The sequence below is a fragment of the Malaclemys terrapin genome, chromosome 10 (assembly GCF_027887155.1).
Source record: "Malaclemys terrapin pileata isolate rMalTer1 chromosome 10, rMalTer1.hap1, whole genome shotgun sequence".
Lineage (NCBI taxonomy): Eukaryota > Metazoa > Chordata > Testudines > Emydidae > Malaclemys > Malaclemys terrapin.
This window is the reverse complement of record NC_071514.1, coordinates 12,064,343-12,090,534: the sequence shown is the minus strand read 5'-3', so window position 1 is coordinate 12,090,534 and position 26,192 is coordinate 12,064,343. Positions and strand designations below refer to the sequence as shown.

The following is a 26,192-nucleotide window of genomic DNA, read 5'->3' as shown; positions in this document are numbered from 1 at the left end:
CTCACCATTCCAAAGCCAATGCTTTTCAGAAATATGTAGGCAGTAGTCCTAGAAATCACTCTTAGGGGTTCCACTGATAAGCTCAGAATGCATAAATAAATATTAAAAATAAAATGGAGTGCATATATTTCAAGCTGTAAGAAATGGCAGCTCTATTAAATATACCATATTACTCTGTTTCCAGCATTGCTTTGACTTTAGAAAATGCATAACTAGATTGGGTAAAGTCTAGGTGATTGAGGTATAGGGCTAGAAGTAGGGAATCGCAACATGAGACTCAAGTGCTTTCCCTCATTACCAGGGCTGAACAAGTGATTATATTGCAGTGCCAGTGTTGAACTTCCTGTGTCCTGTAGCTCATGTACTGGCATTAAACCTGATGACTTGAATCTTTGTTTAGCCAGCCAATAGTGTTGAAGTTCCATTGTCCCTCCTGACTTCTGTTTTTGTCCCTAGAGGTAAATGGAAAAGGGAGGCTTCTGGGGAAGAGGAGGATGAAAATGGTGGGGAGCAAGGCTCCAGTGCAGATAGTGAACCAGAACAGAAGAAAGTTAAAGCCAGGAGACCAGTCCTGAGAAGGTGAGGAGGGATTGAATTTACTTTCCCTTTTATATTGTATGTCTCTTTAACTTCCAGTGCTTTTAAAGGTACCCGGTAAGCGACCTTCCATAGGAAATTGCTGTTGGAGCAGGTGTGTGTGTTCTGGGAGCAGCCAAGGGACAAATTAACAGTCAGCCAAAGTGTGCAGTAGTCTCCGGGGGGAAGCAGTTGGAAACCTCACCCTCTTGAGTAATTTATTAAATGACTGGCTAATATGCAGGAGGGACCAGTCCTGCACTGAGTGGAGAGGGAATTGTCTACATGCCCATACAGATCTTTTCCCTCATTGATGTTATCCTCACTTATTCCGTGGCCTGATTCTCCTCTCACGTGAAACTGGTATACATTGGTGTAACTCTGTTGATGTTAGTGGAATTGTTCCTGATTTACATTGGTGTACACAAGAGGAGAGTCAGGCTCTAAGCATCTCATGTTTGGGATGTACACTTCCTTGTGGACTGGGAAGTCCTGCTGAAATGCACTCCTTGTGTACAACGCACTGTATTATATCTTTTTGTTAATACTCATTTTAGAGCAGTGGTCAAAGCCAGTGTTAAAAAGCCCCACAAGCCCCAACGTGGTAAGAGGAGAAAGAAACAAGACTCGTCTGAAGATGAAGATGATGATGAAGATGATGAGACTCCCAAAAGGCAAACCCGGCGCAGAGCGGCCAAAAATGTCAGGTACTGCAGGGATTTTGAATTGCATAGTAACCAGAGCTGGGGCTTAGAAGTCAGGATACCTGGTTAATGTCAGACTTGCTGTGTAATCTGGAGGAAGGCAAGGAAAACCATGCAGGCAAACTGTGCTCCATGCTGTGTGGAGCTCCACTGCCTCTTTACAAGATTTGGTTCTTGGTCATTTAACCTCTCCATAGCTCATTGTATCCATTTACTGTAAAGCATACAGTACTTGCTTACTACCTCAGACGGGTGTTGGGTGGTTTAGTTAATGTTTCTAAGATGCTTTGAGATCAGATTAAAGATGCTATAGAAGTGCGAAGTATTAGACAGAAATGGATGCAAAATTGCCAGCTGCAGATACTTGTCAGTAGCTAAAAGCTTGTAAAAGATGAGATACGGGTTCCCAGCATTTGGTGGATACCTATTGAAGCAGTCAACATGCTGTTATTCTCATGCTTCAGGGAATAGACCAGCACCTCACCAGTGAGGGATAGAAAGAAACACTCCCCATAAGCAGGTTATTCCATAATTGCTTACTGCAGGGGTTCTTTTACCTCCTGAAGCAACTGCTACTGCCAGAGGCAGGAGACTGAACTAGATGGACCACTCATCTGATCTTGTATAACTAGTCCTGTTTTTTAAGAGGCAGAGAGTAAACTTTTAGCCCAGCTGAATGGCTGATCTGAGAAACTCAAACAATGTATTACACAGTCAAACCCAACATAGATGCTGGAGGGGCTTGCCTGTGTCATGCCAGGCTGTGTGCATATGTCTTTGGATTTAAGGAAAGACAAGAGCTTTTTGCCATCTTGGTATTTGGTTTTGTGCAGTTACAAAGAAGACGATGATTTTGAGACGGATTCCGATGACCTGATTGAGATGACTGGGGAAGGGGCCGATGAACAGCAGGACAACAGCGAGACCATTGAGAAAGTCATGGACGTAAGGATTGGAAAGAAAGGAGGTGTGTAGCTTTGAGAGTCAGATTAGGATTCTGGGTCTAGTCACATCCACAGTCTGGTTCTCCTGCACTGGTGTAATGCTCTTGAAGTGTTTGGGTTTCCACCAGTGGAGAAGGATTTTTAAATCTCCTCCTCCATGTGTTTGTTGACCCCCGTCAAAAAATTCTAATAGATTGGTGAGGCATGATTTATTCCCCTGTGTTGACTCTTCCCAAACACATTGTGTTCATCTGGGTGTCTGATAATTCTGTTCTTTATTATGGTTTCAATCTGTTTGCGTGGTACTGAAGTTAGGCTTACAGGCCTGTAATTGCCTGGATCGCCCCTAGAGCCTTTTTAAAAAATTGGCGTTACTTTAGCTATCCTCCATCATCTGGTACAGAGACTGATTTTAAGCAGTTGGTTAAATACCACAGTTAGTTGTTCTGTAGTTTCAGATTTGAGTTCCTTCAGAACTTTTGTTCCTGGCGATGTATTACTGTTTAATATAATCAATTTATTCCAAAACCTCCTCTATTGACACCTCAGTCTGGGACAGTTCCTCAGATTTGTCATCTAAAAAGAATGGCTCAGGAGTGGGAATCTCCGTCACATCCTCTGCAGTCAAGACCGATGGGAAGAATTCATTTAATTTCTCCACAATGGCCTTGTCTTCCTTGAGTGCTTCTTTAGCACCTCAATTGTCCAGTGGCTCCACTGATTGTTTGGCAGGCTTCCTGTTTCTGATGTACTTAGATTTTTTTTTTTTTAAGGGGCATTTTTGTGTCGAGAGATATTTCCATATGGTTGTAATAGGATCAGGGGCTCTGTGGGATGTTCTTTATGCTGCCATAAAAGACGCACTAGCTAGAAAAACAACTCCCTGCTTCAACTCTATTCAGTTTGTTTCACTGCCTGGCTAATAAAAGCACCAATTGCAAACCAATTTAATTTGCAACTTTTTTTTTTTTCAGCCACTGGTGCTTCCACCACTGTGTATGAGACCGAAGCCAACGGCAACCCCAGCGCTGACTTTGACCCTGAAAAGGATGAGGGAGAGGTTCAATACTTGATCAAGTGGAAGAGCTGGTCGTACATTCACAGCACATGGGAGAGCGAAGAGTCCCTGCAGCAGCAGAAGGTGAAGGGCCTGAAAAAATTAGAGAACTTCAAGAAAAAAGAGGATGAAATCAAACAATGGTACGTTTTTGCCTAAGACAAAAATCGGTGTCTAGCCTTGCTTAGGAGGTTCTTCAGTAGCAGGGGACACCTGAGCTTTGTCCAAGCGACGGCTGTTCAGACAACTTGCCAGAAGCTCATGGTCCATGCTGGATCACTGCTGTCATCTTCAATAAGCAGGGATGTTGCTACTCGTTATGATGGGAAATTGAAAAGCCTGAGAATTTCCTCTTGTCTGCCCCTCCCTCGCCCCAGCTGGGTGTCCTTCTGCAGAGCCTGTCCGCTGAGGGTAGGGCTCGAGAACTGTTTTCTTTGGCGCCTGACTGGACAAGACAGATCTCTCTTCTGTTCAACATCAGTTTCATGGGTATCGTGCTTGTGGCCATGATGTAAGTCAGATTGGAGGCAGTACTCCGGGGGTTAGAAATCATCCAAATCTGAGTATTGGGCCAAGTGCCAGAGAACTAGTCACATATGGATGCAGGGTGCAGAGGCTGCAGGTCCCAGCAAGTTGGTGTGCATGTGCGCCCGCGTAGCTGCATTCTGATGAAGACGAAACGGTACATGCTGGGACATCAGTCAACATCTTTGTATTGAAAATGGGGGCAGCCGCAGGCTCCGTTGTTCAATCTTGCCTCACAAGTTGCTTCTTGGCTGCCCCGCTTGAGCAGAAATTCAGGGCTTGACTATACTCAGTTTTTATACCAGTTTAACTCTGTCAGTTTAGAAACGCAGCATGCCCTAGTGTGGCTGCAGGTCTCTCTGTATAAAAGTACTTACGTGAGGTTAGCATATTTAGCTAAGGGTCTAAACTGGTGGAGCTTAATCGGCACAAAAACTGCACAAATCTGCTCTATGAGTACATTTATAGAGTCGCTTATGGCAGTGCTTCCCACTGCTGACCCCTGGTTTTTAAGATGCAGGCAATGTCTGTTCTGCAGCTGGGACCGAGCCTCCCAGCTCGGGCAGGTAGATTCAAGTGGAGCCAGCTCACTAAAGATAGCCATGTGGATGTTACGGCTCTGGCAGCAGCTTCTCAAGCCCTCTCAGCCCCTGGTCTGGGTCTGGGCGATTAACCCAAGCTTCTGCCGCAGTGTCCACGCTACTGTTTTTAATGCGCGAACTCAAGGGAAGCTAGCGTGAGTCTGCCTACTGGGGCTGTGAGACTCACTCCCAGCTGCAGTGTGGATAAACCCTGAGACGTGGGAGAGACAGATGTTGTCACCCAGTACAGCACAGATAAGCAATTAGACGTAGTACTGAAAATACATCAGCCCATGCAGTGTACAGTGGTCACACTTTAAAAACTTGTCAGTTTTGTCTTAGATATGGTTTATTTCCAAATTTGCAAAATTCTCTTTCCTTTCTACAGAGAATCTGTGGGCTACTACGGGTATGCAGGTGATGTTATCTAAGGCAATTGGCAAGGTTTACAGGGCAACCTCTGTAAATGTTTTGCAATGTGATGTTTAGTTTGCAGAAAGCTGATTTTATTTAAGGGATAGGTTATTTTTGGATCCAAGCCTTACTGCACTGATGGGGTCTGTTGATCTCTGGATCAGTGTATGTCCAACTGATGCTGGTAGAAGTCACACATGTGTGTTAAGGGGAGACATGCTTAGCTCAAGAAGTATTAAAAAAAAATGGTGAACTGGTAAGTTTCTAACACAGTAAATCAGTAGGGAGCTTTCGGCATGAACTTGCGGTAAGCCATAACCCAGTGGTAACATTTTGCAAAAGTACTCTAAGCAACGTTCCTTCTAAATTTTCTTTATACTGAGCAGGCTACAAACTCCACAGAGTATTATCTTTATTTGCCTTTGGGCAAACTTACGCTCTTATTTTTTTAATATCTTTTTATGCTGAACTAACATGGGGGGGGGGGTGGCGAGGGGTGGTCCCGCCCAGTATCGCACATTTGTGGGGTCCCAGTAGGAAGCCATTTGCTCTGTAGCAGCGACCTTAGAAGTCTGTGTGAGTGTGGATGGGTCTGACTGTCTTTCCCCCAGGCTTGGGGTTTCAGACCCTCCACCAGTTGCTCCCAGGAAGGAGCCCAGGCTGCAGCTCCTTCCTCCACCGCCTCTTGGCATCAGCAACTGCTGTGTCCCTGGAAACCAACTGTGCAGGTGTGGGATGTTGTGGTCCCATCAGGCTGCAGCTGTCGAGCCTCTGCTCACCCAGGCTGGCACCATGGAGCTGGGCCCCTCACCTGAGCTCCTGCATGGGGGGCATCCTCCCTCAACAGCACCGCTGCTGCTGCTGCCGCCTCCTGGCTGAGTCACACACAATGTGTCCCTGAGACCGGAAGTGCTTTTGCTCCTCTCTGCAGCAAGGAGTGGGACCGCATATACCCTGTGAATGGGCGGAGGGCTGCAGGCAGAGCAGGGTCTTAAATGACTACCGCACGTCCCTGCTGGAGCCAGGAGACGAGAGCCAGTTTCTGACCTGCGTAGTATATACAAGGTTGTTGCGTGGTCATATGTGCGTGCTGTTTACAGGGAACATTGACCCTAAGTCCTATTTTCGAAAGTGATTGAGGCACTTGGGCATCTAAATGCCAGTGACTCTCAAGGAGGCTTAGGGTGTGTCTGCATTGCAGTGAGGTGTGTGACAGCAGCACGTGTGGACATACCTGAGCTAGGTTTGATGGAGGCAGCTAGAACAGCAACAGCAATAAGGCTGCACCAGCACAAGCTAGCTGCTCAAGGACATACCCAGGGCTTGTACAGCCCTTGCTGCTCCCAATCCAAGCTAGCTCACGCTTCTGATTGCAGTGCAGATGTAGCCTAAGTCTCCTACATGCCCAAGTCGCTATTGAAAATGGGACTTTAAGCTCCTTGGTCATGTCCCTGTCCCTGTCCGAGAACAGATCTTCAAGTAGAAGCGATACCTGTGAGGTTTCCTTGTGTGGGAGCTGCGAGCCTGTTGGCAACTTCATAGAAATGTAGGGGTGGAAGGAACCCCAAGACATCAAGTCCAGTCCCCTGTGCTGTGGCAGGACAAAGTAAATCTATACCATCCCTGGCAGGTGTTCGGGGGGGTTTAAGAACAGGCTGGACAATGACGGGGATTCCACAAGCTCCTTTGGAAGCCTATTCCAGAGTTTAAATACCTTTATTGTTAGAAAGGTTTTCCCGATATCTAACCTATGTCTCCTTTGTTTTAGATTAAGGCCATTCAGTACTTCTTGTCCTTCAGTGGACATGGAGAGCAATTGATCACCATCTTTTTTGTAACAGCCCTTAACATATTTGAAGACTGTTATCAGATTTCCCCCCTCTCAGTTGTTTTTTTCAGGACTAAACGTGCCTGGTTTTTTTAACCTTTCCTCATAGGTCAAGTTTTCTAAACCTTCTATTACTTTTGTTGCGCTTCTCTGGACCTCTCCAGTTTGTCCACATCTTTCTTGAAGTGTAGTGCGCAGAACTGGACACATTACTTCAGCTGTCATATCACAGTATGTTCTGGGATACCAGAGTGCTGAGGGTTCCCTCCTTATGTAAAAGCTTATGTATTTTGGCTTTGTGGAGGAGAAGCTCACAAAAGTTTCAGGGAAAATCCTTATATATTTCTCTGTATTGTTTCATTGTGAATAACCTGTTCCTTTAGAAGCATTAAGAGGAATATTTGCTAAGCAATTGTAAACTTGGATTGAGTTACCCTAACTCATGAGATTATATAGGCAGGTAGAGTTTTAACAGCTGGTCTTGAGCATCGCTATCCACAAAGCGAGCAGAAGTAGAATTGTTCTTACATATGCTTCTCCCCCTACCCCCATTTCTTTTCTCTCCAGGCTAGCCAAGGTAACTCCTGAAGACGTGGAATACTTCAGCTGCCAACAGGAGCTCGCTGCAGAGTTGAACAAACAGTATCAGATAGTGGAGAGAGTGATCGGTAAGTGAAATAGAATCATAGAATTATAGACTTTAAGGTCAGAAGGGACCATTATGATTGTCTAGTCTGACCTGCACAATGCAGGCTGCAGAATCTCACCCACCTACTCTTGTATCAAACCCCTAACCTATGTCTGAACTACTGACATCCTCAAATTGTGGTTTAAAGACTTCAAGGTGCAGAGAATCCTCCAGCAACGGACTCATGCCCCACACTGCAGAGGAAGGCGAAAAACTCCCAGGGGCTCTGCCAATCAGCCCTGGAGGAAAATTCCTTCCCAACCCCAAATATGGCGATTAGCTAAACCCTGAGCATGTGCGCAAGACTTAGTGCACCTTTCTAATAAAGGAATAGTAAGACCCAGGAATTCAAGTTTTATTTGGGTCACAAGAATGAATGTGTGGTGTTTTCACACCTCTCTGGGGAATAAACTGGTGCTATGTATCCTGTAATGTGTGGAAATCTAAAGGTTAAAGCACAGGAGATCTGGGTTCTAGTGATGCATCTGCAAACAACTTGAGCAAGTCACTTTCCCTCTCTTTGCCTCAGTTGTCCCAACTGTAAAGTGGGATTAATAATCCCTATTTCCTCGGGGTGCCTTGATTAACTTATTACTGTTTGTAAAGTGCTTTGAAATCTTTAGATGGAAGATTCTGTTGAAGAGCAAAAGTAGAGTGTTGTGAGGATCTCTCAGGATAACATTCTTTGACAGTGAAGCTTGCATGTCAGCTCAGGGTTTAGGTTTTTATGAGTAGTGACAAAATGTGGTGGTGTAACTTTCACAGCAGCTCAGTAACATCACACTGATCTCAGCAGGAGCTGTGGGTATCCAGTGCCTTTGGAAACTAGGCCTGAAGAGTTCAGTGGTGTTCTCTAACAATCTTTCTATGCATTGTAGAGAACTTTTAAAAAACCCTCCTAACTGGTGGGAACTGTAGAATATCTTTTATGCATCTCATCCTGGTGATTAAGACACTAAAACCATTCTTTGTTTGCTTCTGAAAACGTAGCTGTGAAGACCAGCAAGTCTGCAATGGGACATTCTGAGTTCCCAGGTAAAGTGGCCTTTAACTCCCTTTCTGGCTCCTCTAAATAATGCTATTAGCCGTGACATGTATTATGGCGGCAGTCTAAGGTCATGACTGCCTTAGAGTTCAGTTGCTCATGGTTGCGTTTCTGTAATGTGTTGCAGCTCACAGTCGGAAATTGTCCTCTAATGAGCCCGAATATCTGTGCAAGTGGATGGGGTTGCCGTATGCAGAGTGCAGCTGGGAAGATGAGGCCTTGATTAGCAAGAAGTTTCAACACTGCATTGACAGCTTCAGCCATCGCAACAACTCCAAAACCATTCCCACTCGGGACTGCAAGGTTCGCACGCTTCCTTTCTCTCTTGTGGTGGGCTTGCTCTGGGTTTCTGAATTCTGAAGTTCGCTCTGTATTTAGATGATAAGTGATGCAAGATTTTCTACGGGGATGGTTATCACTTGAGGAGATCGCCTTTGCCTTTCTCCCTCTCGCATGTCAGGTTTTTTTCCAGGGGTTCTCTGCATCCTTTTCAGTTCCTTCTCCCAGTTCTCAAGGCCCTGAAACACATACACCATCTGTTCCTTGAAAACCAAGGCTGGGACTCCCCTTGGAGAACTCTTTAACTCGACTTCCTTAGTCATCTGGAGGGGTTAGTGCTAAGCTTTACAAATCACTTACTCCCTCTTGCTTAGCAGCTATCCGTGCTGTCTCTTCAGCATGCTAAGGCCAGGCTGGCATAGAACGCAGAATCAAGAACTGGCATGAGTTAACCCGGGAAGTCAAGGGAAATAACAATGGAACTTTATATCCGTGGGAAGTGTCTGTAATAGGTTCCTACTAGGGCTGTTGATTAATCACAGTTAACTCACGTAATTAACTCAAAAAAATGAATTGTGATTAAAAAAATTAATCTCGATTAATTGCACTATTAAACAATATAATACCAAGCGAAATTTATTAAATATTTTTGGATGTTTTTCTACATTTTCAAATATATTGATTTCTTTTACACCACCAGAATACCAAGTGTACAGTGCTCACTTTATATTATTTTCGATTACAAATATTTACACTGTAAAAGTGATAAACAAAATAAATAGTATTTTTCAATTTACCTCATACAAGTACTGTAGTGCAGTCTCTTTATTGTGAAAGTATACCGTACAAATGTAGATTTTGTTTGTTTGTTACAGAACCTGCACTCAAAACCAAAACAATGTAAAACTTTAGAGCCTACAAGTCCACTCAGTTCTAGTTCTTCAGCCAGTTGTTAATACAAACAAGTTTGTTTACATTTACAGTAGATAATGCTGCCTGCTTCTTCTTTACAATGTCACCTGAAAGTGAGAACAGGTGTTCACGTGGCACTTTTGTAGCCGGCATTGCAAGGTATTTACGTGCCAGTTATGCTAAACATTCATATAATCAAAAATGAATATAAAGTGAGCACTGTACACTTTGTATTCTGTATTGTAATTGAAATCGATATATTTTAAAATGTAGAAGACATCCAAAAATATTTAAATAAATGGTATTCTATTATTGTTTAACAGCGCGATTAATCGTGTGATCAATTGTGATTAATTTTTTTAATCGCTTGACAGTCCTAGTTTGACCCATCTGAAATACATCAGACTTCCTGGATAAATATATCCTCTCCAATTCCTGTTGATCCAAGAGAAAATAAGGCATATAAATACTCTCTTCGTTAGGGGGGAAAGCAGACTTCTGCTTAGTGTTGAGTCGATTTCTACCAGTGTTTTGGAATGAATGCTCACTGTTTTTGTACAATTACTTTGTCTAATATCACAGATAGATAGATGAATCCCTTTGCATCTTATCCCATCTATAAATTGGGCACAATAATACTTATGTACCCAGAGGTGGAATATGAGGCTTAATACTTGTAAAATGCTTCATGAGCCACATTATAAAAGGGGGAGTTAGAAATGCAAAGTTTTATTATTACTGAAAGAAAAGGCAACACACCAGGGAGGAAGAGGAATAGAGGATGTTGCACCATATCAATTAAAATGAAGGGGGCAGGAGGATGATAAAAGAATGAAGCGAAGAAAAGAGGCCGAGGGGGATGTCCTGCAGCTCTGATATTCTGAGATTGGGCAGGCAAGCAGGAGGTGCTAGCAAACTGTTGTCACTGATGGATCTCGTTGCTGCCGAGTGGGTGGCTAAATTGCAGTTACAAGTACTCTCTCTGTATATATCATATACCCATGTATCACTGCAGTTTTTATTTAGTGAGTTCGAAGGCCTGCCTCATCCTTTTCTTCAGTGAGTTTAAGGAGTCTGCCTTTTTAGGTGTTGAAGCAGAGACCCAGGTTTGTTGCTTTGAAGAAACAGCCTTCTTACATTGGTGGCGAGAACCTGGAGCTCCGAGATTACCAGCTGGAGGGGCTCAACTGGCTTGCTCACTCGTGGTGCAAGTATGTAATGCTCTTGTTTTGGGTAATGCTCTAGTTTTGTTCAGGGTTGTAGTTTTTAGAGCTATTGAGCCATATTTAGTCATCATGTTTCCCTGTTACACCACAGCAGGATCTGGCTCTGTTGTTGTGATGTTTTTACCTGCCCTGCTTCAGCACCTTTAAAGCTCAGGATCTCAAACGTTGTCACACACATCCAGCAAAAATATCCAGGCCTCCTGCTAAAAGGGGAGGAAAAATTCTCTCTTTTTGGAAACTAAGGGGGAACACAGTTGCATTGCTAGGATTCAGTATGAACACGTGCACACAAAGCACCATCTTGATTTGACTGCCTTGCTGTTTCTTTGGCACTGCAGGATTGGCAAATGGAGACCATTGTAAAATGTGAGCTCAAGAGATAGTGAGAGAAGATCTTCTCCCCTCATTGTCCTGGGGGGCGTGGTCTCTGATGTGCATGGGCTGGTGTGTTTCTCTGGCTCAATGCTGGGGAGATAGAATAATATGTTTGGTTCACTGGCCTGAGCCAGTGTGGCAAACCCTGTTTACCTGATAATCAATCAGAAGATAAATCTCTCTCTCTCAGCTTTCTTGAGCCATCTCCGTAGGAGAGACCCATCTTTTGAGAAACACTCTTCTAACTCTGTCTGTTGACTTTTTGTCTTTTGTCTTTGCATTTGCTTGCCAATTTGGTGGCAAATGAAGTCCAAACTTTGACCCTGTCACTCATAAGTGATTCTTTGTAGAGCAGGTCAGTCTGAATTGCTCTGGGATCTGCTTGGCAGTAGTTCAGTGACCTTTTGCAAGGCATACATTTCATTCTCTGTCATTACTTGTTGGCACTTAGTAAATTGATACAGCGTTATATTTATTACACCTTTATTTTTATGCATCCGAAGAAGTGGGCTGTAGTCCACGAAAGCTTATGCTCTAATAAATTTGTTAGTCTCTAAGGTGCCACAAGTACTCCTGTTCTTCTTTTTGCGGATACAGACTAACACGGCTGCTACTCTGAAACCTTTATTTTTGTTTCTCCACCTTTCAGGAACAACAGCGTGATCTTGGCTGATGAAATGGGCTTGGGGAAGACTATCCAGACAATATCATTCCTCTCCTATCTCTTCTATCAGCATCAGCTGTATGGCCCCTTCCTGATAGTGGTGCCCTTGTCCACTCTGACCTCATGGCAGAGAGAGTTTGAAATCTGGGCACCAGAGATTAATGTGGTCGTTTACATAGGAGACATGATGAGCAGAAACACGGTGTGTAAATAAAAGGCAGGGCAGGTGGGAGAGGGGAGAAAGCCTCATGCAGAAAGAAAATCTCTGTGCATAGATTATATGTAGCGTATGGTTCTGTAGAGAGGCAAACTCTGGGTTGACATTATAGCTATAACTGTGTAGTTTGGCCAGGTTCATTAGAGTAGAGGCCTCTGTGTCTCGGCCTTCCCATCGCTTAAATAATGTGTGTACAGTGATTGTTTTATTAAGCAATGGAGGTGCAGACAGGTAGGACTTTATGGGGCAATATAGGAAGCCTCAGGTTATGACTAATAATGAGACAGTTAATATCAAATGAATACAGATAATGGGAGGATTAAACTGCCCAGGAGATCTGGTTTAAATTATTGGCTCTGCTGCAGACTGCCTCTCTGAGTTTGGGTAAATCACATGATCTCTGTGCCTCAGTTCCCCATCTGTAAAAGGAGGATGATAATCCTTCTTCTTGCCCACCCTTTGTCTCTCCCCTCTGTAGATTATGGACTCTTCGGGGGAGTCTGTGTCTTACCATGTGTCTGTACAGCACCTAGCACAGTGGGCCACGTTCTTGGCTGGGACCCGTGGGTTCTACAGATAATAAGAATGGAGTGTGCCCCTTTAACAGCTCCGGTTGACGTTTGTGTCTGAACTGTTGTCTTCTCTCCCAGATCCGTGAATATGAGTGGATCCATTCTCAGACTAAAAGGCTGAAGTTCAATGCACTTATCACAACATATGAGATCCTCCTCAAAGATAAGGTATGTAGTGGGCAAGGGGTATTTCACATAAACTACCTCATGCTGCACAAATGGGGCTGCCTCCCTCCAAACCAGTGTGTCTTGCACTGTTCGTAGACCATACGATGATGCTCCAAAGCTGTTTCTTTCCCCCCACCCCACCCCTCTGGTAATTGAGAACACATAGATGCAGCCTACCATTACTTGGCGTGCTTACAAAACTACAGAGTCTGCTATAAATATTGCACAGTAGTAGTATTGCTCATGATTACACATACTTATAAAGCACCTCTCACTGTGGTATCTGGGCTAGCTGTATCTGTCTTAATTTGGACTATTAACATACTCAGTAAGAAGAACAAAACACTTCATTCCCTTGCTGCCCACAAGTGTTTGATGTGGGCTGGAGAGGGAGGGTGTTGGAATTGGGGATGGTAGGGTTAATGCACCCCCCATATCAGAGGGATGAAATCACATGGCTTTTACACTTACAGAAAGAGAAAGCTGCCTGGAGTGTGCCAGAAGGCCCTACCAATGAATCACTGAATCCAGTGTGAGAACAGAGAACTTGAAAAAAAAAATACTGAGTGGTGAATACACCGCTTTATCGCCACAGGCAGATTAGCTGCTCTGGTGTTGATGCTTCCCCAGCGCAGTGCATGCTGGGGCTTGTGAGCACAGCAGGGACTCCGCAGTCATGGGGGCGGGAGGTGGATTAAAGGAAGAGGAATGTGGGATAGGGAAGGGTTGTGCTTTAGGAATTTAAAAAGAAGAAATGGTCGATTTAAAATCCATCTGTTAGCTGAAATATGTTTGGGGCATTTAGCTTGTAAATGTTTCTGTTCACCTCTGAGTGGAGCCAGAATTGGTATGGCGTGCTTGTCCCAAAGGCATGTCGCCAAAAGAAATGCTTCTTGGTTAGGCACACTGAAGACAGAAGGTGCTCAGACACCACAGCGATGGGGGCAGTATAAGAATTGGAATAGAACATAATGGAATGCAATTATTGCAACACTACGCAGCTGACATCAGGCCCACAGAGAAATGAACATAAAACACTTGTGGGGCCAGTCTGATCTGGTGTGTCCTTTGGTTTTGTTTTTTTGCTCCAGACTGTTCTGGGCAGCATTAATTGGGCCTTTCTGGGTGTGGACGAAGCCCATCGGTTGAAGAACGATGACTCTTTGCTGTATAAAACTCTGATTGATTTCAAGTCCAACCACAGGCTCCTGATCACTGGGACCCCGCTTCAGAATTCTCTCAAAGAGCTCTGGTCACTGCTGCACTTTATCATGCCGGAGAAGTAAGCCTCCTTACTGTGTACTTCAAAAGATACCAGTATGTGTTCATTGTCAAATACCATCTTTTAACTAGACATGGAGTATGAAATGACTTAGTTTTGGAAGACACAGAAAGAAGTGAGTAAAACTTGAATGGGTGAGAGTCACGGAGGGGGAAAACCCAATGAAGAGGGAAAGTGGCAAGGGCTGAGAGGTAAATGAATGGTGGAAAGAGGTAAACTGTGTTGGCAACAGGCGGGCTGGGTAACGCCTCCATTACTGTCTTCTGGGAGGGCCACATCCAAAGAGCCAAACGCCTGTTTTAAGCAATCATTCAAACCATTTTCAAGGCTTCGATTAAAAAAAGGAGGCCCGTGAATGAGACAGTAAAATAACAGGGGGCAAAAAAAGCAAATTTCAAAACTGTGAAACACAATCTAGTTGGAAGATTCTTTCCACGGAGGGAGCTACAGACTATACAAAAACTGCTGCCACGTGAGCATTGCTCCAGGACAGAATAAGGGGCCTTTGGGTAGACTGTGATTTTAATTGAGGAGGATCCATATGGAGCCACAAAGATCAAGGTGTAAAAACATTTAAAAATGCCATAGTCCCATTTTCAAAAGTGACCTGGGCTCTTAGAAGCCTGAATCTCATTGGCTCTCAATGAGATTTGGGATCCTAAGCGTCTGAGTCATTTTTGAAAATGAGATGTGGGCTCCTAAGTCACTTAGGCATTGTTAGAAACTTTTACCCTGTGGCTAATAATGTGATGCAGGCCTCTTGAAGAAGTGAAGAAAAAGAGCTGGAGATCCTTTGGCTATAATTAAAAGGCTACGATTTAGTCACGGCTGTCACGGATTCCGTGACTTTACTGGACCTCCGTGACTTTGTGCGCCCCTGGTCCGCGGCTTGCGGTGGGAGCCATGTGCCCAGATACCGTTCCCAGGGCTGCAGCGGGGGGCCGCATGCCCTTTCTCCGCCAGCTGCGGCTAGGGCTGTGCGTCTGTGGTTGGGGTTAGAGCTGGGACTGTGTGCCCCTGTCCCACAGCTGCAGCCAGCCCCAGAGGTGGGGCTGTGCGCCGCCCTCTCCCCCCATGGCCACACACCCCTGTTGTGACTGCAGCTGCTAGAGCCAGAGCTGTGGGGACTTGGCCTATCAGTGCCCCCCTATTGGACTCCAGCTGTCATTCCTCCCCCCTCTCCCCCCCATCTAGCCCTGCTCTCTTATTTTTAGTAAAAGCATGGACAGGTCATGGGCACCCGTGAATTTTTGTTTATTGCCCATGACCTGTCCGTGACTTTTACTAAAAATAACTGTGACAGAATCTTAACCTTAGCTAGAATGTACCTGCTACAGCGATTGAAACCTGCTGGAGTAAGGACCGGGTTCTGAGATACTGAATTATTTTGATGGCTAAAGGGAAGTGGTATTCTTCACTTCCTGTCTCAAACTGTTGCATAGTGTTTCTGTGCACTGTTTAGATTGCCATTTAATTCAGCTGGTTTTGGATCAGGCCCTTAAACTGCTGACACATTATACCCCCACAGCATTTACATCTCACCAGTCTGTTACCCTGGGTACGGTTCGGAATCTGTGGGGTAAAGTATTAAGGACATATGAGGTGTGTGTTGGTAGCAGATGGCTTAGAAACACAAGGCGGGTGAGGTAATATCTTTTATTGGCCCAACCTCTGTTGGTGAGAGACACAAGCTTTCGAGCCACACACAGCTCTTCTTCAGGTCTGGGAAAGGAACTTCCAGCATCACAGGAAAATGCCAAGCGCAACTTATTGTTTAGCATAAGTAATTAGTGCACATTGTAAGAGACCATTCACGGTAAAATGGCCTTTTAACACCCCTGCAGTCATAGGACAAAAAAGGGGGCTAGTGGGTTGCAGATTGTTGTAATAAGGCATAAATCCAGTATCTTTATTAAGACCATGGTTTTTAGCGTCTAGTGAAGTTATGAATTTAAGTTCCCAGGTTCTTCTTTTGAAGGTGTTGTGCAGGTTTCCTTTGAGAATGAGGACTGAGAGGTGAGATATGGAGTGATTGTTCCGTAAAAAGGGTTCACCCCCAGGTGAATCATGCTTGTCTTTTATCATTTTTCTGTGTGAGTTCATTCAAGAGTGCAGTGATTGTCTGGTTTTGCCCACATAGTTGTTATTTAATGTTTAGTACACTGGATGGGGTACACCACATGTGATAGGAATGTGTAGGACTCATGGATCTTGAAAGATGTGTTGGGGGTGGTATTGATAGTTGTAGCAGTGGAGGTGTCTCCAGGTTTTGCATCTGTTGTTCTGGCAGGGTCTGGTGCCACTTTAAGTTGGTGAGTCCTGATCTGTGAGGAATTTGCTTCTGATGAGGTTGGGGGGTTGTTTGAAGGCCAGAAGAGGGGGTTGAGGAAAGATTTCTTTCAGGATGTGGTCCCTATTGAATAGGGGTTGTAACTGTTTAATGATACCCCATATGTGTTCCAGCATGGGGTGGTAGATGACAACTAGGGATGTGCAGTCGGAGGGTTTTTCCCCTGTATTAAAGCAGGTTCTCATGGGGTATTTGGGTGACCCCCTTCCTGGATGCAATCTACTTCTCTGGTGGAGTGTCCTTGTTTGGTGAAGGCAGTTCTGAGTTTAAGGTGTGTGTCCCGGACTGTCTCCTCGGAGCATATTTTATGATGTCTGAGGGCTTGGCTGTAGATAACAGATTTCTTTGTGTGTTTGGGGGGGTTACTAGATCTGTGAAGGTGAGTGTCGTGATCCGTGGGTTTTTTGTATGTTGTTACCTGTAGGGCTCTATTGTTGAACCTGACCATGGTGTCCATGAAGTTGATGCTGGTGGTGTGGGAGTGATCTAGAGAGAGCTTGCTGGATGGGTGGAAGTGGCTGAAGTTGTGGTGGAAATCTATGAGGAAATTTAGATAATCTGTCCAGAGGATGAAAATGTCATCGACATATCTCATGTATCATTGGTTTTGTAGTGCCTTTGTCCAGAAATTCTTCCTTAAGGTGGCCCAAGAAGAGGTTGGCATATTGGGGAACCATCCTAGTACTCATGTCTGTTTCTGTGGTGTGGACAAAGTGTTTGCTGTTGTATGTAAAATGGTTCTGGGTGAGGATGCAATGGATGAGTTTAGTGACATTTGGAGTGCATATCTGAGTGTTTTCCATTGTTTTGTAGATATTTGAGGCAGGCAGCAAAGCCCATCGTGACATCGATGTTGGTGTATAGGGAGGTGACGTCCATGGTGGCAAGAATGATGTTCTGAGGGAGGTTGTTAATGTTGCAGAGTTTCTGGAGGAAGTTGGTTATGTCCTGGAGGAAGCTGGTCCTTTGTGTGGTGAGTGGTTTGAGGATGGTTTCTATAAGTCTTAATATTCCTTCAGTAACAGTACCACAGCTAGATATAACGGGTCTGGCTGGATTCCCTTCTTTGTGTGTCTTAGGAAGCATGTAGAAGATCCCTGGGGGTGGGGGTTGTGGGAGATGAAGTTGTAGAGTTTCTCTTGGAGTTGTTTGGGGAAAGATTTGATGATATCCTTAAATTCCTGGGTGAATTGTGGTGGGTGGGGGTCTTTGAGTTCTTTATAGTAGGTGGAGTCAGAGAGAAACTTAAAGTCAGGGGAGAAGTTTGGGCTAGAAGGAAGGGATTACAGGGCAGTATTGCAAAGACCTGACTTCATTCAGTATAATATACGTCAGTGATCTGAGAATAGCAACATGCTTTGAAATGATTACATTCTTGGTTAAAGAAAATGGAGTGAGGGAGAAATACAAAAGACAGAATGATTTAGAGAGGTTAGGCAAGCAGAGACATGGCTTGCACAATTCACTGTGTAGATAATTGTTAGGTTCTAGAGCTAAAATCAAAGATGTGAAAAGGAGATCAGTATCTTCAAATGCTAAGGTATCTAGACGTTATGAATGTTCATTGTCTGCTACTGTTTTAAATAACACACTTTCATATTGTACAGAAGTTCATATTTACCTCCGAAACTCAGAGGCACAGAAGAAATACTTCTACTGATCAAGATGTCCCTGTTAACGAGATCTGTTGCTATTTACTGTGTCAAATGGGCAAGGAACATCTTGGGATTCTATAAGTTTGTGCAGGATGATTGTGAAGGTTATCAGCCCACGACTTCTGCACGTAGTGCTGGGCATTCCCCTTGCTATTACTCCAAAGCGTGTTCTCTAATCTCTCTCGAAATTATTGTTGATGTCTCCATATCCTCTTGGTGACTGTTTTATTGTCTAGTTGCTCTTCTTGTTAGGAAAGATTTCCCCATATCAAGCCGTTCTTCAGCTTGAAGCTGCCCCTTTTTGTAGTATATCCAAACTAAGCCTCAACTGAGAATTCCCCCCCCCCCCTTTTTTTTTTTTAATGTTACGTATTCGCCACGATTTTACTTCAGGGCAATTCCCCCATGTAACTGGGGAATTATTACCAGAGTCCTTGATAAAAACAGATTTGGTGGTAGTTGGTTTTTCCAAAGTAAAATGTAGTTCTTGGTAGGAACGATGGATTTAGCGTACCATCTTCCATTATCATCTTTCTCGAAAAGCTTCTTTGCCATGTTTATTCACTGTACTCCTTATTCCTAAACGTAAGTGGGTTTATGTTTTATGTGCTATGACCACCCATAGCTGCCATAAAAATATTTCCAGAATGTGGCTATTGCAGCCAGCTGTGGTTGGTCTAGCCCTGCCTTCTGAAGAGGGACAGTTTTGTTAACACAGTGGCTCTCTTGCAGTTCCATATACATTTATTGATGCTTCGTCCACTGAAGTGAATTTCCCTTTTACTCAAAGACCGCTGTTCTAGTTCCTTTCTCAAAGAACCAGAGACCCTTAACAGTATTGATCCTATAATCCCATTTTTGTTTCCCGGTGTAGGATATTTGTTATAGATAAAAAAGGCCTGACCCTTTGTTCCTGAGATCTAGGCTATATATGAAGGCAGCAGCTTAGACAGTGGTTGGAGCAAGGACCTAGGACACCAGTGTGTTATTCCCAGCTGTGCCACCAATTTGTTTTGTAAACTTGGGCAAGTCCCTTAACCTCTCTTTTTCATTTTACCCCTCCTGTAAAATGGTGATCACTTACGCAGCTCACAGGGGTGCAGAATAAATAGCTTGTGGGGCATTTTGAGGTCCTCAGCAGACTGGCATTGTGTCAGTGTAAACACAGCAGATGGTAGTTAAGAGGCCTTCTAACCCACCACTCCTAAATTGTACCACCAGGTTTGAGTTCTGGGAGGATTTTGAAGATGATCATGGGAAAGGGAGAGAGAATGGCTACCAGAGCCTTCACAAAGTCCTGGAGCCTTTCCTTCTGCGCAGGGTGAAGAAGGATGTGGAGAAATCCCTGCCGGCCAAAGTGGAGCAGATTCTCCGGGTGGAAATGTCTGCCCTGCAGAAGCAGTATTATAAGTAAGGCATTTACTGAGTTACTGAAGGTGCCCAGTGGAAACGGGTTTGATGGGTTTCTTCATTGGTGTGTCTGGTGGCCATAGTTCTGTATCCCCAAACCATTGTGGGATGCACCATAAGTGGCAGTCTCCTTCGGGGGGTGAGGGGGTGTTCTGGTGAGAAGCGAAGTAAGATGGTACAGCATTTTGCCTGTGTGTTGCCTGTCCCTAGGCCAGTGCTTCTCAACTTATTTATCATTGTTGGCCGCATATGCGATCCACAGTGTTACTTGGACCGCAGGGGCTGGGTGGCAGGGCAGCGGCAGCCAGGACCCTGACCCTCTGCACTGGCTGGGAGCCCCTGACCCCTGCCACATGGGGCAGGCCGGCAGCCCCGACCGGACCAAGCCAGGACTTCGCCGCGTGGGCCTGCCTTTAGCACACAGCTGAGCTGGGCCGCATGGGGCCAGTGGGCCACGGGTTGAGAACCACTGGCCTAAGGAGATGCTACAATTCACCCCACTGGGTGGTTTGTTTTTAAAGTGGAGTGATGATGTAATTTATCTTGTCAGCATCCAGAGTAGGGACCAGGCCTGTCTTATTTCTGTAAAGGTCTGTGCACAACCATGGTGCCTTGTAATATTAAATAATAATGTCCCAGAAGGAGGAGGGTTGGGATTTCAAGTAAGGAGTAAGCAGAGTTTCATGTGATGGAAAAGGAGATGGGGAGAGAGAGAGAGGGGAACTGCCGCCCAGGCACAATTGTTTCTAACAGTTTCTCTGGAGAGTCCAGTCTGCACTGTCCCCCAGTGAAATGACAGGGCCTGACCTGAGGATTTGGTTTTGCCTACTGCTGCCTACAGGTGGATTTTGACAAGAAATTACAAGGCTCTCTCGAAGGGGACAAGAGGAAGCACGTCTGGCTTCCTTAACATCGTGATGGAGCTGAAAAAGTGCTGCAACCACTGCTATCTCATTAAACCTCCGGAAGAAAACGAAAGGGAGACTGGCATGGAGATGCTGATGGTGGGTAGTTGTTTGGCGGGTAATTGCTTTCCCCTTTATTTCCCCCCATTCCTGCCTCCATGCCAAAACAATATCTTGCAAGCCGAGTTCCTGTTGCCTCTGTCCCCTGGACATGCTCCCTAACTCCTCCCCACAGCCAAGCCGCTGCTTCTCCAGCCTTCCTCCCCGGTTAGGGGTTGCCTCGTGTCTGGCTAGATTGGATGTCTAGAATAGGATGAACATACAGCGTAAGATCACGCTTTGATGGTTGGTTTAGTCTCCGTCAAGCGGCTTCCGCTCTGTAAAGCTCTGTGATGGGGCTGGATTAATGCTGGGACAAACCGGACTTGAAGAACAAGGGCAGTCTGCTGTGCTGCATGTCGGTCTGTACAGAGCATACAGGGCATGGCTGGAAGCATCTGTTGGAATGACTGTTACTTCTTCAGTCTCTAATCAGGAGCAGTGGAAAGCTAATTCTCTTGGACAAACTGCTGACCAGGCTGCGTGAGAGGGGTAACAGAGTCCTGATCTTCTCCCAGATGGTGAGAATGCTGGACATCTTGGCAGAATACTTGGCTATCAAGCACTACCCTTTCCAGGTGAGGAGGGTTAGTGGTAAGCACACACTCAGGGTTAACGCGGAAGTTCAAATCGGGGAGCACTGAGGGGACGTAAGCGATTTAAGTGCTCAGCCTCCCTGAGGCTGGTAGCTCTGACTACATAAGGCTCTAAAGCAAAGTGCATTGATGATAACTGGGAAGCTTCCCTGTATTCCTGCTCCTCTAAGTGCTGATCAAGCCAAGAGAATGAGAGAGGTGTGCATTTGTGAGGTGAACATCTATGGAAGGGGAGAATTCGGTGTGTGGGTATTGATCCTTAAAGCGCTGTGTGGTTTGGGTTCTGGCTATCAGAGAGATGGCTCTTGCTCCAGGCACTGTCTTCTGAGCAGAGGCACTTTTGCTAAAAGTCCCGAGGTGTGAACATCTCTGAGTCTGATAGTAGAGAGCTCTTGGCTTTGGAGCTGGCTTCCCTTGTTGGTGTGACAAAGCCCTTCAGGCTAGGCCGTAAAGCCTGTGTGTTCTGACTGAGGTGGGCTGTGAATTGGCCGCCCTATCAGCGTAGCTTTGATATCAGCTCCGTTTCTTTCTGGCTGAGGCTGGCTCACCAGCCCACCCACGCCTTGTTTTTATAGAATTGTATGTGCGCCTGGCGGTTGCTACAAGGGGCACGCTTTAAACATGCGAAAGCACAATAAATAAAGCCCTGTCTTTTGCAAAACATCCTTTCCTCCTCTAGGCATCTGCATCAGCCTTGATCCTTTGCTAAGCTCCAGAGAGGACTGTAAATGCAGAGATCTTGGCTGGGAGCCTGTAATGAGAGCTGAAGTGTCACCCACCGTGTGACTGCTGCCTAAGCATACTCCCCTCCTCCCTCCCCCTCGGCGCAGCAGGTTAAAGCAGTGCAGTTATTTTTAATCAGCAGTTATTTTTAATGATTAAATGCTCCAAGCTGAAGGGTATGTAGGACAGGAGACTGGAGCTCCCAGAGTTTTGGGGCAGCAATTCCTCAGGGTTCCTTTACTTTCTTTCTTTCTATCATTATTGTTGATCTTTCCAGCGCTTGGACGGCTCGATCAAAGGGGAGATCCGAAAGCAAGCGCTGGATCACTTCAACGCGGAAGGCTCTGAGGTACGACAGCTGTGGGGGCATGGGGGTTCCTGCTGGAGGGAAAATAGCTTCAGAAGGGAATGGGATGGGACGCTCGAGCTTGTGCGAGTTTGCAGCGCGGCCACAGCTGCCATTCGTCCCCACGGAGCTCTGGCTGTGTCTAGAGACATGGCAGTGGCATGTTTTATATCCTGTGGCCGTCTGTGTCGCGTGTGAAATGCCCCAATGCTTTACAAAGGGTGGGGCCTGAAAATCAGACCCAGAAAGAATCTGCCAAGAATTGAATCCCCTTAGACGTTCCCCTCCTTGGATCTGGGAGTGAAGCGGTCACGCGATGACTTGCACAGGCTGGAGCGTGAGGTTGTCTCTGCACTTGAAGTGTCAGAGGAAAGGGCTGCTGGAAGTGGAGGCAGGCAGTGGTGTCTGGTGGCTGCAGTGGAGGCTTAGGAACCAAAGGGCTTACAGCCTTGTAATCCCTCCCATCTGGGCCTACTCGCTGGCTCACTCTTACCAGGCGTGAGCCACTTGATTGCTTTGTGCTTCAGGCAATCCAGCCATCTGAAAAAACGTGACTTTGCTTGGAAAACCAGAGCTGACTGAGCAGATAGTAAAGAACAAAAGGAGACAAGGCCAGGTGCCTGGTGTTAGCAGGAAGCTTAGGGAAAAATAGGACTGAAAAAAGAGACTGCAATGCAGACAGGCGAGCAAGGGAGCTGGCACTGTGGGGGAGGAAAGGGATTCTCAGGGAGATGGACTCTAGAGAGGACTGCCTGAGCAAGGAGGGCCTGGCCCTGTCATTTCAGCAGCCTGGCCTTGTCCTGCCACCCAGGCAGTGAGTCGCAGAGTCCATGGCAGGCTTCGGTTTGTGTGGGGCCGATCACCCCGTAGAAGTGCCAGTGACATGCACACGTGTTTGCCTGCTGCTGTCGTGAGGGTCCAGTACACACCATAGTTTGACCTACAGAAGCTACAAGCCCAAGGTGCCCTTCCTTCCAAAGCCATTTCTGCATTCTGCTGCCTAGAGCGGCACCTGCTGGGCTGATCTTGGAGCAGCGCCCGCCCCTTCAGCGTCCTAACGTCTCTGTCACTAGCTGCAACTCACGTTACGTGTGCTGTCTGCCAGCTATGCCTTCCTCTGCCTGGGAGTTGCTGATGGCTGCCACGTGCCCCCGCCCATCGCACTCTGATACCCATCAGTATCCCCCAAGATTACTAATACGAGGACTGCTTAAATGGATGGAGTGGGGATTTCTTCTTTCTGTTGCATCTCTTTCCACTTCTCTCGCTATGCTGCTCAAATACCAGAGTTCTCTGTCTTCTGCTTTTCTTTTCCATCTCTCTACAAAAGAGGAAAATCCTTCTCACGCTGCCCTTGCTCTGAGCACCTCATTATCCCAAACTGTCTTCAAACTCTCTCTTTGCTCTGTCCTGTGACGACTCCGAACTTCCTCTGTCTCTAATAAACCCCCACTCCCAGACCCTCTCCATTCTCCCTCAACTGTGCATTCAGTTGCACCTTCCTCTCCCTTGACCTGGCCACACATACAGATGGGCCCTGTAGGATATATTGTAACCTGCATTAGTTCACTGGCTTTTGCACGTGTTTGTTTTTAAGCAGCTGAGATCAGTTTGCGTGAGCAATGCTGTACACAGGTATCTTGTCACTTTATGCAGGACTTCTGTTTCCTGCTGTCAACGCGAGCTGGCGGACTGGGGATTAACCTGGCTTCTGCAGACACTGTGGTGATCTTTGACTCGGACTGGAACCCCCAGAATGACTTGCAGGCTCAGGCTCGGGCTCACAGAATTGGACAGAAGAAACAGGTCAGGAGAGCAGCCTTGGATCCATTTTTCTGTGATTCAGTCCAGTCATATGCTGTAGCATTAGCATCTGTGTCAGGACTCTGCAGAGCTGGGCATGTCCGGCTTATGTGGGCTCTGCAAATGTATTCCTTCTGCTTGAACTATATGATCCTTCAGGTTCCCCAGAAACTCAGGGTAAGCTGGAAAACTGCGATGCAAAACCAGATCAGCCCAAGTTTGCTGGAAACAGGGCCTGGATTCTCTAAATAGGCTCATGAATCTGGGTTGGGTGTTGCGTTAATCACGAAACAAAGCAAATTTCACGTGGGTCTTAGTTTCATAACTAAAATTGCACACAACTCTGGCATCAGGCATTGGCGTCAAGCAGGGGACATCGTCAAGGCTGGGAGGCCTAAAAGCTTATCGATAGAGCCAGTATGAGGCTTAGAGAGAGCAGGCATGTGTTCCATCTGTAATTTTATTGTGAGTCTGTTGTGTTTCTTTATATATATATACACACACACAAACATACACACACACACACACACACACACACACACACACACACACACACTGCTCTATCTCAAACTCTGGTTATGGTCTTGATGCAGGAATCACTGGCTGAGGTTTTCTGGCTTGTGTTATGTAGGTGATGAGACTTAGATGATCATAAAGGGCATTTCTGGCCTTAAAATCTACGAACAATATTTTTCTGAGGTGTCACTGAACCTCTGATCTAGAAAGCAGGCTGGAGATCTGGCAAGAGCAGCCTTTCTTGTGAGTTTGGTGGGGCTGGAAGTCTCTTGAGAATAGCTATTCCCACGGGGTAGTGTGTTGGATTAGGGGTTCAAGTATACCATTCAGAATATATGTTTGCAAGAAGGGGCCATGCAGACAGGTTATTGCTACCTTCTGTTAACTAGCACAGGGTGCATTGTAATTTAGGCAGGACTATATGTTGCAGATCCACAAAATAGCTCTGCTTTTTCTTTGCCCTGCAGGTGAACATTTACCGCTTAGTCACAAAGGGGACAGTGGAAGAGGAGATCATCGAAAGGGCCAAGAAAAAGATGGTGTTGGATCATCTGGTGATCCAGCGTATGGACACCACAGGCCGTACTGTACTGGATAACAACTCTGGGAGATCCAAGTAAGTGCCTAAGTGGGGAGGAGAGCATCAGATGGAGTATGTACAGTAATCAGTGTCACTCTCGTGGTGACTTGAGTAATTAGTTGATAGTGTAGTTGGCCAGCAAAAAAAAAAAACAACTAATGGTAGCTCACCACTAACTTTGGCTCATGCAGTCATTGGTATGGAAACTATATGGGATGCCAAAATTAGCAAGAAAATAAAAAAGAACTGGTATTGAAGTCTCCTCTGTTTTTCATTCCATCTTTCTCTCTTTTTTTCTTTTCTTTCCCTCTCTGTTTGTTTTTGTGCTTCTATTTATTACCCCTCTCACCTACCGTGGTCTTTGGCCTGTTTTTCCTCCTTTTAGAGGCTGTCACTTTTTTCTTACAAGGCCCCCAAGGTCACTGATATCTGAAGAAGTTGATAGTAGGTTATAAGTGTCCCACGCAATTGGTCTCTTTTTCATGCTGGCTCTACAGCTGTAACCAACTAGGATCAGTTGGAGTCTTTTCCTGGCTCATCTAAACATCTGTTTAATATTGTGATCTGTGGTCTCTTCCGCTCTGCAGCTGGTGCTGTAGGGAGAAAATGGCCATGGGGACCATTTGGTTCTAGTCAACTTCTGCAGTTCCTGGTGCCTTAGGCAAAAGACCATATAGCTGGAAGTGTATAGAAGGAAGGGTCATTTCACGTGGAGGTTTCAGGAAGAATAGAGGGAGTCTACTGGGTTTTGCAGACTGGTGGGTCTCCCCACTTTACTCCTGCAATGCAGTAGTAAGTGCTTTGTGATACCAGTGCAATAAAGGTATGGGAACCCAGAACTGACTCAGATGCATATGCAAGGCTGGAAAGATTCTGGGTTTTGTGTGTTAGTATTAAAACTTCGTAGTGAATTTTACTCGGCAAGTGTATCTTTCTCTGTGTCGCTCGCCTTTCCAGAGGCTTCCCTTGTGGTGTGATTAAAGCTCTCAAGAGTTCCTCCATTCTTCCCCACTTCATCCCCCTTGATATACTCCTGAGGCCACACATCAAGCTAGCCATCCTTCTAGGACATGGGAATCCCTTCCTTGGAGCCCATCAACTCTGCTGCTTAATTGGCCATGTGGCTCGGTATTGAGTTACTGGGTGTGCTGC

At 45.7% G+C, this 26,192-nt stretch overlaps 1 protein-coding gene across 6 annotated transcripts in view; it reads left to right on the top strand.

Annotated features, from left to right (window-relative positions):
* The window catches only part of CHD2 (chromodomain helicase DNA binding protein 2), an 80,133-nt gene that overhangs the window by 32,849 nt on the left and 21,092 nt on the right, over window positions 1-26,192 (top strand). For 5 of the 6 annotated variants that reach the window (XM_054040959.1, XM_054040960.1, XM_054040958.1 and 2 more), the window contains 17 exons: window positions 457-579; window positions 1,134-1,283; window positions 2,114-2,247; window positions 3,199-3,424; window positions 7,197-7,297; window positions 8,308-8,352; window positions 8,490-8,665; window positions 10,640-10,764; window positions 11,804-12,020; window positions 12,686-12,775; window positions 13,867-14,057; window positions 19,284-19,472; window positions 20,314-20,476; window positions 20,902-21,054; window positions 22,073-22,144; window positions 23,798-23,947; window positions 24,928-25,076. In XM_054040959.1, coding sequence (XP_053896934.1) covers window positions 457-579; window positions 1,134-1,283; window positions 2,114-2,247; window positions 3,199-3,424; window positions 7,197-7,297; window positions 8,308-8,352; window positions 8,490-8,665; window positions 10,640-10,764; window positions 11,804-12,020; window positions 12,686-12,775; window positions 13,867-14,057; window positions 19,284-19,472; window positions 20,314-20,476; window positions 20,902-21,054; window positions 22,073-22,144; window positions 23,798-23,947; window positions 24,928-25,076 — 2,454 coding nt within the window. Of the gene's footprint in view, window positions 1-456; window positions 580-1,133; window positions 1,284-2,113; window positions 2,248-3,198; window positions 3,425-7,196; window positions 7,298-8,307; window positions 8,353-8,489; window positions 8,666-10,639; window positions 10,765-11,803; window positions 12,021-12,685; window positions 12,776-13,866; window positions 14,058-17,220; window positions 17,381-19,283; window positions 19,473-20,313; window positions 20,477-20,901; window positions 21,055-22,072; window positions 22,145-23,797; window positions 23,948-24,927; window positions 25,077-26,192 lie in introns of those variants that run through there. The other variant, XR_008446378.1, reaches the window with a different exon arrangement.